The 12,425-nt window shown below is 35.3% G+C and overlaps 1 protein-coding gene across 1 annotated transcript; it reads right to left on the minus strand.

Moving 5' to 3' along the window:
* LOC133805765 (uncharacterized) lies at nucleotides 1–1,739 on the minus strand. Its single transcript, XM_062243923.1, has 3 exons — nucleotides 1,217–1,739; nucleotides 448–1,154; nucleotides 1–318 (listed from the first exon to the last, which is right to left on the minus strand). Exons 1-3 carry the CDS (start codon nucleotides 1,737–1,739, stop codon nucleotides 1–3), a joined length of 1,548 nt encoding a protein of 515 aa, XP_062099907.1.
* Nucleotides 1,740–12,425: the final 10,686 nt, after the last annotated feature.

Here is a 12,425-nt window from a genome sequence, read left to right on the forward strand (position 1 = left end):
CTAAACGACTGGATCCTTGGACAGAGTTTGAACAGCATCCAACACAGAACGTTGCAGTCCTTTGATTGACATCACTCGAGCAGCCAAAGAATCAACAGAAGCTCGAACAATAGTTATTTCTGTAGCAACAAGACCTGAATTTGTGAGAACAGAGGAGGATGCATGAGGAATGTCATTCGAGGAAAACTTCAGAGATTGGGGCTTGACTTTCTTGGTTGATGGAGCGTCAGTGGCTTCAGTAGGAGGAGTAGAGGCCTTGTAGGAAGAAGCAGTAGTGGGAGCCACCAAGTCTTCTTGATCACGTTGGAGATCTTTTTTCTACATACTCAACACTTTATAAATAACTTGAGGAAAAGGAAGATTCAAGTTTTTCCTATTACCTTTTCGAAACCCAATGATTTGATCATGGATGACCATAGCCAAATTTATACCAATATCGGTCCCCACCTTGTATAAAAACGAAGCCATGTCAAATGAGATAGTTGCAGTGTGAGAAGTTGGCTTCCAATTCATTGTGGCAAACTTATGGAGGACAGCATAAGTGTAAGTGAGATTAGAGACCGAGATGACTGTATTAGATGGCCATACCATTTTTTGCCCTACTAATTCAGTGATAACCGTATCCTTGTCAAGAGTGGCAAGATCATCATCTTCCTCGACATCAAGAGGAAGATGCAAAGCATGGGAAATGACTTGAGGAGAAAAAGAGAACCAATGGCCCCTAACAAACACTTTACAATACAGAGGAGATTTAGGTTCAATAATTTCATTAGTAAGATTGGCATAGAATTCCTTGACTATTCTATCCACAAAACCAGTAAATTTAACCAAAGAACCTGTCCATTTGCGATCTTGAAGCATTATTAGCACACCATAAGGTCGATGATCACTCAAGACATAATTTCTCTCAATGATAAATTTCCTTTGAGCATAGAGAACCATATCACGAGCATTATCATTATAACAAAAAGTTGAAGAATAGGGTTTGAAATTTACACCTGAACGTTTTGGAGAAGGAGTAGAATCAGAAATAGGTCTCTTCCCTTTAGCCTTGGATGACAAAGGAGATCCAACTGGCTCTGAGTCAGATTTGGCTTCTTGTTCAGAGGGAACAATGTCTTCTTGTTCTGGCTCATCAGACTCAACCTCTGATTCTGCATTGTCAGGAACAGTTTCATCAGATAAGGTGGTATCACGGGTTGCTTCAGATTCAAACTTTTCTTCTCAGGGTCAGATTCAGAGGAAGAAAAAGAAGGGGGATGAGCCTTCAATCTTTTCTTGGCAGCAGTCAAGGGGGAAGAAGACGTGTCCAATCCCAATTTCCTTTTGGGAGCCACATAATTTTTCTTGGACTGGCTCGGCTTCAAGGGCAGTTTGAGTAACCCAGCAGCAGCAGCTTTGGAAGAAGATGAAACAGATTTTGATTTTTCCCTAGCCGTCAGAGACGAATCAATCGGAAGAGGAGATGGGTTCTTGGCTCGAGAGGGCACCACCACTTCAGATGGTGGTGCAACATCAACAATATCAGCTGTGATATCAGGAAACACCATGGGGTGTTCATTAGAGAGGGAGAACACCTTCTTGCGTGCCTTGGATTTGCAAGTCTTCCCAACAGATGAGGCAGGTGCAAGAACAAATGGAGGCGCCGTTGACACAGATGGAAGAGGCGATGGAGAGGGCACCATTCTCAATTGAGAAGCAGGGGTCTTCTTAGAGGAAGCTCCACGAGTCCTCACCATTGTTCCTTCTCTGAAAAACAGCAAACACTTACAAAAAAATGAGAGAAAAAAAATTAGAAGAAGAAGAGGTGACTTAGAGAGATCGTGGGTGAGAAGAAAAAGGATAGTGTCAAGCTTTTTAAGGACAAAACTTACCCAATTTGGACACCCACGGCAAGAAGAGGTTTCCTTTTTTTTTTAAAAAAATTTGTTTTAATTAAAAAATAAAAAGGAAACAAACCTTAAAACACACGATCTACATAAAACAACTTACCCTTTTTTTTATTATTTTATTTTATAAAAGGAAGTAGAATAGATATAAAATGGCAATACAAAAAAGTAACTAGAAAAAGAACCCCACACGATCTTCCTATTGACCTTTTCCTTTTTTTTTTTAAAAAAAAAATTCTAAACAAGGTACAAGACAATAAATATACAAATCATGGTATTCCAAATTGAGAAAGAAGACAAAATAAAATCATTGGAAATAAAGAATATATTAAATCACACAAAATAAATGCATAATTTCACATATTTACCACAAAGATTCGGTCCACCATGAATTTCCTTGTCAATCAAATTTTTATTTATGTATTTTTTTTTTTTTTTTATAAAAATGTACAAAAATGAAATCAACCAAAAAATTTCTACTTTGATCAATGTGAGTCATCTTGATAAGAATAAAATCAAGCAACTGAAAATAAGTGTTAGTGTATACCATGGATAAGAACACTTGTGAAAATAAAAAATTAGAAAGAATATTCGAGATAAATAAAGCACAATTCAGTCACAAGCACATATTCTTAAGTGAATCAATCAACATGTGTGAGTCTTACACACGTTTTTTTATAAATTGTGTACAATTTTTCTTGCATAGTTTCAAGCATAAGTGTGTGACAGTGTATGCAAGGGAACATTGCCCAATGACAAATAAGTTTTTTTCGAAATTATAAATAATTGTAACCCATGAAGACGCTGTCACACTACACCAGTGGTAGCCTTTTTTCTATGGTAGCGTATCCTCTTCATAACTCTGAATTACAAAGTTCCAACTTACTCAAAAGACGGCTTTCACACACTGATGTAGGTAGCTCTATTCTTTCACAGGAGCTTGAAACAATGCTACACAAAAGGAAGCTCAAACAATAAACATTGATTGATTTACTCGAATATGCCTAGGAGGAATTGATTAAATTTCTCTCAAGAATATACAACCAAAGGCTCATAAACACAAGTCAGATTATCCAGCTTGACACACAACAAAATTTTCAAATTAATTGACAATTTTCTTAACCTTAAATAACACACATTTGATCAAGAGGACAACACAATAACAAGGAAATTTAAAGAGAACAAACCCCCAAAGATTTTCGGAGGAAATCAAAGCGAACCGAATCAAGAGCTTTAGTGAAAATATCAGCAATCTGTTTATGTGTTTCAATATATTCCAAGACAAGAACTTTATTTTCAACTAATTCTCTTATGAAATGATGACGAATATCAATATGTTTAGTACGGGAATGTTGCACAGGATTTTTTGAAATATTAATTGCACTTGTATTATCACAAAAAATAGTTAAAATGTCAAGATCAACCCCATAATCCATCATCATTTGCTTCATCCACAAAAGTTGTCCACAACAACTTCCTGTAGCAATGTATTCGGCCTCAGCTGTTGAGAGAGAAATAGAATTCTGTTTCTTGCTGTGCCAAGAGACTAAATTATTTCCCAAGAAGAAACATCCTTCACTAGTGCTTTTTCTGTCATTAGTGTTACCTGCCCAATCAACATCATTAAAACACACTAGATTAGGGTTAGTTTCTTTTGAATACCAAATACCATAATCAGCAGTCCCATGAACATATCGAATGATTCTTTTGACAGTGGCAACATGAGACTCCATGGGATTTCCTTGGTACCTGGCACACACACCAACACTATAACTCAAATCAGGTCGACTAGCAGTGAGATAAAGAAGACTACCAATCATGCTCCTATACAGTGTAGGATGAACTTTGACACCATTTTCATCTTTGGATAGATTCACAGTCGTTCCCATTGGTGTTTTGGCAATCTTTGAACTTTTAAGTCCAAACTTTTTCACCAAGGTCATAGCATATTTGCTTTGAGAAACAAATGTGCCTTCTTCTAACTGCTTGACTTGCAAACCTAAGAGGTCAATTCTCCCACCATGCTCATTTCAAATTCCTCTTTCATTTGTTTCACAAATACCTGCACCTCATTGTCAGAAGTAGAACCAAACACAATATCATCAACATAAATCTGAGCAATAATTATGTTAGATTTAATATTTTTGATAAATAAAGTTTTATCTACTCCACCCCTTTTGTATCCATGAGAAACAAGAAATTGAGTGAGTCTCTCATACCAAGCCCGAGGGGCTTGCTTCAAACCATAAAGAGCTTTCTCCAATTTGTAAACATGATCAGGTGCATGGGGATCTTCGAACCCTTTAGGTTGTTCAACATATACCTCTTCATTCAAGATCCCATTGAGAAATGCGGATTTGACATCCATTTGGAACAACCTGAAACCAATCAAGCAAGCAATATACAATAATAATCTAATTGATTCAAGTCTTGCAACAGGTGCAAATGTTTCATCAAAGTCTATTCCTTCCACTTGTGTGTACCCTTGTGCCACTAATCTTGCTTTATTTCGCACAATTGTACCAAATTCATAAGATTTATTCTTGAAAATCCATTTTGTGCCAATAATATTGGTATGCAACGGTCTTGGCACAAGGTTCCACACTTTGTTTCTAAAAAATTGTTCCAATTCCTCCTGCATAGCTTTAATCCAATTTTCATCAGTTAAAGCTTCTTTCACATTTTTAGGCTCAATTAAAGATAAGAAACAAACAAATTGAACAACATTACTAAACCTTCTTCTTGTTACCATACTGTCTTTTGGATTTCCAAGTATTAAATCTGCTAGATGATTTAATTTAACTCTGGTTGATGGCTCCCTTTGGACTTCATCCGAAATAATATCTGGAAATTTCTTTCCTGTCTGTCCAGAATTGGTTTAATCGGACTTGGATGTGTGGCCCAAGCCATTTTTAGGACTAAAATTTGCCCCTAGTCTTTGAGGAGATTCTATCTTCTTAGGGTCTACAAATTATGCCCACGTGTTTGACTCTCCTAGTTCACGTCTATTGGGACCATCAAGTGCTTTTACAGATATTTGCCACCAATTAATTCTACTAGTTCTCGTATTCCTCTTACATAGATCCTTTATTTTTGTGTCTCAGTTTTGGGTTCAGGAACTTGAGCTTACCTAGTGTACCTTTTTGCTTTCCTTCCTTTCCCCACGAGTTAAAGGTCTTGGGTCTTGACGAGTCTTTCATCGCGAGCTAGGAAGAGATGGAAGAATGGTTCATGGTGGTAGCTTCGTGCCTGGTGTAATAAGATATTTTGCAGGCAGAACTTCTCTGTTGAGAAGAGGATTTAAGGGTGATCATCTTTTCCTATGGTCCTCAGCTAGTTGTCTTCCAGCATAATATCGACGTCATGCAGACAAGATGAATGTCTAAGCATTGTTGTGTATGCATTTTCTTTCTCAAATAGAGTATTTATGGGAAAACTTCTTTAAAATCTTCCCACAAATGACGCCAAAATGTTAACGCAAGAAAATCGTTAACTAAGTTAAATACATAAAAGCTTAGAAAATAAAGTGTAAATGAAGAGTAGATTTATTTGTGTGAAGCTGAATAAAGTGATAACAAAAGAACCATGCAAAAGAGTAATGGAGAGAGAAAATATTATATTAATGTCTTAATTTCTTGTACAGAGATGGTGAAAAGCCCGTCATACCCAAAATTCGTGAAGAACTAACACGACTAAGGTGGAAGATGGTTCAGATTTTAAGTTTGACTAGTGGAAGACCAAGTCTAGAAGTTCAAAGCAACTTGCGAAAGAAGGGTGTGAAAGAGAACCTGAGCAAGAATACATTCACACAAAAGAGATACATAAATATATATTTGAAAATAGAAATAACCTCACTTAAAGCACATTAACTTATATTTTTTTAAGGGATATTTGCGGCGAAGTACCTAAATTAGTGTGTTTGTAGCACTTAATTACCCAATGTATTTTTTTTGGCGGCGAAAGTGTTAGAATTAATGTCCTAAAAGCATGCAAAGACATTTTATTGATTTAAATAAAAGTGCAATTTTATTATATTTAAATGTTATAATTAATGTTTGAATTAATTATATAATAATATCAAGAAAATACCTTATTCATTCATGAGAATATGATCTTGTATTAGTACGAGAGAATTAAGATAATATATACTGATAAAATAGCCAGTAACATATTAAAGTAAGGAATATTTAATGAATGGTAACTAGTGCGGTTTACTAAGCATACAAGATGTGAGTGATCTATATTCAGATTACTGATGTGGATAGACATTTTAGTAAATGTGTTGTATATAATAGAGATTATATATGACATAACCGATAAGAATTAATTATCTTTATAAACTTGTCGTTTGACATAAATATTTAATTCTTATCATAATAGATGATTAGTCTAAATCCTGAGTATTCATGAACTCATGTTTGTGTTTGTTGGATCTTTTGATTTACTCGTTAAGGTTTCTTAGTATAATGAGGCTAATGACTTTTGTTTTGGAGATTCAATATCATGAATGGCTGGGAACATGATATACAATAATGTAATCCATACTTTTCTAACGGATCGAATATTGGTTCCCTTAAGGGTTAATTCTAGAACTAAATAGTTATTGAATTCAAATCTATAATATGATTATAGATTAATTATTAGCTAGTGAATTAATGGTACTTAAGGATCAAGAGGTAATTAGAAGGGTAAAATGGTAATCTTGACCAGCTTTAATTAACGAACCAATAAATGGATGATGAAACTACATTTATTGATTATATCAATGGACTACAAGAGAAAACTCTGTAAATATAATTCTATAGATACTTAGAGTGCAATTCCATATTTATAGTGGAGTAATCATGGAATTGATAAATAAGATTATTGGATTAAAGAGTTTGATTAATAATCTAGTTTATTGGAGCTTCGTATTATAGGTTTATGGTCCCCAAATCACATATGTCATACATTGTCATGGGTAAGGATGTTAAAAGAAATATTTGTAGAGAGAATGACTTAATTGCAAAGGAATTAATTTTCTAGGGCAAGAAAATAATTATGTAATAATTGTGGGCAATCGATTAATTATGAATGAATGAGTTATTTAACTATATAGTTTTTATTTTGAAAAACTATAAGTTAAAATAAATATTAATCATGTTTGGATTAATATAAAGATATATTAATAATTATCTTATTTAGAATAAGATATTTATTTAAAACTAATATTTTAAGATAAAGTTAATTTTGAATTAACTTATATTTATTTTGGGATAAATATATTGTCATAAATATTAATTAAATAAAAAATGAGAAAATTAGGAATAATCCTAATGGTGTGGTCAGCACACGTACAGTGAGTGTGGCGCCACACATAGGGATTTCATATTCCTAGGATTTGAATGTTGAATTTCAAATTTAATTATCTTTTAAATATGATTTAAATTAAAAAGGTTATAACCGATCAATTTTATTTTAATAAAATAGAGATTAATTAAATTAGTTAATTATCTTTATAAACCTGAAAAGAAGTGATCATTTTCAAGAAAACAAGATTTGGCTATCATAGACTGTTAGACTGTCTCTCTGAAAAGAAAGCGATAGTTTTTCTAAACTTGAAAAACGATTCATTACATCTTCTCTCAATCTAACATTTCTAGATCTCATGTGTTGAGTACATCTAGAATGTCCTAAATAAACCTTTTGAATCCTACGTGCCCACACACGCCCTTGTGTGTTTAAGGATTAGTCTGGAAGATCAAGGTGTGAGCTTTCAGAATTTGGATTGGAAGATCGTTGATTTATATAAAAAGGTTCATGGAAACTTGATAGGCTTCAAGAGGTAATCTCTAATCTATTTGTATGTGATTTACTATATCTATATATGTATGATCCTGACTGGTATTAATAAATTTTTCAAAACCCTAATTTCTCCACTATGTATCTCTGATTTACACTTTTAATACCAACAAAAAGCATCTTCCGTCTATGTTTTGGTGCATTTTAGTTCAGTTGTCTGTTTCATCATTATGTCCGCCTACATGGTGTGAAATTTGCTTATAACTTGGGTACTTTCACCGCAAACATCTCTTAAATTGGGTACTTTCGCCGCAACCATCTTGTAAAATTAGGTACTTTTACCGCAAATATCCCTTTAATTGGGTATTTTTGCATACGTTTTACAGACGAACTTAATGGTGAGAATTGACGATTGTACCAAACTGTGCCAAAACATGGACGGAATGTACTTTCTGTTGGGATTAGTACCCTTTAAAGCATATGTTTTGAACAATGTTTTATGAAATAAATAATTGAAATGAATTTTTGCATATATTGTTTGTTTATTATTATTATTAGAATAATATTATATGAATATCATAAAATTCCCAAATTTGTTATTGTGACTACAATCTTGTATTTGTACAAGAGGATTAAAATTTTAGGGAACGAATTTAAACAGTTCGCAATAAAACAAAGTTATATGGAATCTTTGGATTAAATACTGTAAGTACGATTCACTAGTTTTATGAATACATGTAATCTAGATCCGGATTACTGATGTAGTAGGTGTAATGTCTCAAATTCCCTAATGTAAATTAGTGCCTGGATTAGGGGGCTAGGAGGGCCATAATTGATTAAATATGCGATTATGTGATTATATGCATGATTATGTGAGTTATATTATTATATGATGATAATTGCATGTATGTGGGCCCACTTCTTATTAGAAGGACATTTTCGTAATTTTGGCCTGTTAAGGGCATAATTGTATATTTATGTGCATGTATGTGATATACGGGTGAGACCACATTATTATGTGGATATGTTTGAGCTATTCGTCATGAGACGATCCTAGGATGCAAGTTAGTAGTTTGGTCATAACAGAGTTAATTACCGGGCTTAGGGTGAGCCTAGGGGTAATTTGATGCTTAGTACATTACCGGGAATGGGCGGGTAATGGGATATGATTTATTAATTAATTGAGGATATTGGGAGTAACAAGATTTGGAGGATGTTAATTATGATTAACGGGATAGGTGGGAAATGAAAGTTATACCCTTGAGTGGCTTTGAGGAATTAAAATGGCCATAGGGGCAATTTGGTCATTTTAGACCATGGGATATGTTTAGCCAAGGGTAGGTTGTAGAAGGAACAAGCAAAAACATAGTTCCTTTCTCATCTCTCTCGATCATCTCTCTCTCTCTCGGTTTGGAGTTTTGAAGCTAAGCTAGAGGATTAACTTGAGGATTTAAGGCTTGAAGGTTTAGGCTAGTGATCAGCATCTGAAAATGGGTTCAATTCAAGTTTGAGGTAAGGTTTTCAGCTGTAAATCTCTGGTTTTTACTCTATTTTTGAGATGGTTTATAAGCTTGATGTTTGATTGTGTAATTGGATGTTTGGTGATGTGTTAAGTGGTTCTAGGCTTGAGTTTTGTTGTCAAATTAGTGATAATGTTGTGGTGATGATTGATGGTGATTTTGGAATTGGTTTGATGAAGATTTGGCTGGGTTTAGATTGGAGAAATGCAGGGGAGCTGGGTTCGCGGGGTCAAGTCGCGACCGAGTTCATGCAAGTGGCAACTTGACTGTATCCTAGAGCCTCCCTTGGGCTTTGTCTAGCAGGCGCACCGCGACCCTCAAGGTTAAGTCGCGACCCACCCCTGGCACCAAGACAGGGGGCTCTCTGTCTTGGGGGCGCGTTGCGGCCTTTTGGGGCAGGTCGCGACCCGCCTGTCTTCCTTGTGCCAGGTTGGGTTTTAATGAGTTTTAGGCGTGGGTTTTCGATTTTCAAGGCTCGGGATCGAATCTACTAACCGTTTTAGTAGGATTTGAGGTCCCGGGATCTGGGTTTTAGTCCATGAACCTTTTATTATTCATTTTATTGATGGGATTTCAGATTTGGTTATGATTAGGTGACTGCTAAGGGCCTAAGGACAGGATCGTTCTCAAGGGTCGTTCTCTATTTATTTTACGCTCAAGTTTGAGGTAAGAAAACTGCACTGAGTATGTGACATGCATGGTTATTGATGAGACATGTTGAGTGCTCTATATATGGACATTGGTTGCATTGTAAATGCCTGACAGCATTGCTTACTTGTAAATGGCACTGACTTATTAATAAGAAACAACAATAGTGTTTAGTACTGGTCGGGAAGCTCTGACTTATCAGTCATGATCGACAATAGTACTGAGCGTTGGTCATATGGAATTGACTTATGCGTTAAAGAACGACATTAGCGTTCTGATCGCAGGACGAAATGATTAGATCTAATCAACATGAGCATTAAATTCTTGACCGACCTATTGGTCGAAGAAAACTAAAGCGCTTGGCTAGTCTAAGGCTAGTTAATCATAGTCAGGGCCAAAAGGCTCAGGTGACTAGAACGTCACATGGCTTAGGGCGTAGGTCCCCAGAGAGACTTATTAATCATCTATTCAAGGTGCAGGTCCCCAGAGAGACTTATTAGTCATCTATTCAGGGTGTAGGACCCGAGAGAGACTCATTAGTCATCTGATTAGGGCTGAAGCCCCAGAATGATTACATGATCATTTATTTATATTGTTTACATGCAGTAATAAGTTTTCTTGCTGGGCCTTGGCTCACGGGTGCTATGTGGAGCAGGTAAAGGGAAAGAAAAGCTCACCCAGCCTTGAGTGGAGAGCTTAGGTGGCGACGTGTACATATGCGGCACGGCCAAGGTGTTTCTTAGGGGAACTAGGGTTTAACCCTATTTTTGCCGCTTAGGTCGACGGATTGTAACTTTTGAACTGTAATAACCATTTTGGATTGTAAATAACTTTATAAACACTTTTATGGGATCCCATGTATAGTTTAATGTTTTAAATAAAATATATCCATTCCTTTTGACCGAGATTTTCACTTTGGCCCATTAATAACACTTAGATGCACATTGATGACCTAATGACTCGTTTAGCGAGTTAAGCACTATTTAAAGTACACAGTGTGACAGTTTTGGCTAACCAGGGCGTTATAGTAGGACATCTTAGTAGATGTACTTTGTATAAAATTGTTATACATGAACCAGATCCAATATGTTATTAATAATTAATAATATTGTTTTCTTTATAACTATTAATTTGTAGCACACCAAAATTTTATTAATTTATGTGCTTTATTTTATTATTAATTGTTAATTGTTAGAAATTTATTTTTAATTGTTTGAATTGTTTGGTAGAAATTATGTGAATTTAAATTTTTTAATTGTTTTATTTAATTATTTTAATTTGTAAGTTCATGAGTTTTGGTTGTGTGCACCAAAGTGCATGGTTAGTAAAGATGCACTTGAGCACTTGTGTATGTGTATGTGCATGGTATGCATGGTGAGCATGCAATAGACTACCATGTGTATTCCCATTTTATTTATTTTAATTAAATGAAGAAATAAGAAAATTAAGTGGTAATGATTTGTAGCAATTTTGGGAAAGTTAGAAATTTGGGTAATGAAGTGTGAAAGACTTGAGTTGGCCGAGTATGAGAGATAGAGTGGGAGAGGGAGAGTGCTCGATCAAAGGCAAGGGGGAGTGTATAAGAAAGTTTCCATTTTGTACACAAAATCAATCAAGCCATAGTTGGAAATTTCATGAATTATGGGAGAGGGAATCAAGGAGATTAGAATTGGGACTTACCCTTTTCCCACTAGCTAGGGTTCGACCACTAGGCCCTCTATAAAAACAAAGAGAGCATGAGTGTTCTCATTTTGGCTTGATGGCTGCCGTGTGCATAGAGGAGGAAGAGAGGGCTCGTGAGAAGATGAGAGAAAGAAGAGAACAAAAGAAGAAGGAAAGAGAAGGGAAGTAGGGTTTTGAATCCTTAGGGTGAGTTCTTGATTCATGGTGTTATATATTTATATTATTTTTTTAGTTTCTACTCCTTCTTGAATCTAAGAGTACTTTGTTGTGCTTTTTTTTTTTTTTTATGTGTGGTTTGAAATCCCTAAGGGGTGTGATCAAGGGTGGTGGCCATTTTGAGTATTGATTTCTATCAAAGGAGGTAGTAAATCTCTAGCATTGCTATTCTTTTGTTAAGTATTTTGTTATTGATTGTTGTTTGATTTGGATTCCCTATGTGTGTTGATGGTTGTTTGTATTCTTGTAGGGAGCCTAGGCGTGTATGGCTCTATGGTTGGGTGTGTGTTTGTGACTAGGTGTGTATGGCTTTATGGTTGGGTGTGTGTTTGTGACTAGGTGTGTATGGATGTGCAGACAATGCATGTGCAGTTTTTTCTTCTGTTTATTTTGATTTTCTATAAACCTGCTCATGTTATTGGAAAAATAGGAACATGCTAGGGTTCATGTGGATGCTGAATAAGATTATTGGTATTATTTTCATGACTTGTTGTTCATGTAGGTTTCGACCTAGGGTGTTCTAAAGGGATTACAAGTTGTGTTGGTTTCTTAATGATTAATTGTAAAACCAGTGGATTATGAGCACATTACAATTTGTGGTATTTCTCTTGTTAAGGTGCCATGGGTTTCGATCATATGTCTTGTTGTAGGCTTAGGGTTTCTTTTATTTTGTTGTTTATTTGCTCCT

The sequence above is a fragment of the Humulus lupulus genome, chromosome X (genome assembly GCF_963169125.1).
Source record: "Humulus lupulus chromosome X, drHumLupu1.1, whole genome shotgun sequence".
Lineage (NCBI taxonomy): Eukaryota > Viridiplantae > Streptophyta > Magnoliopsida > Rosales > Cannabaceae > Humulus > Humulus lupulus.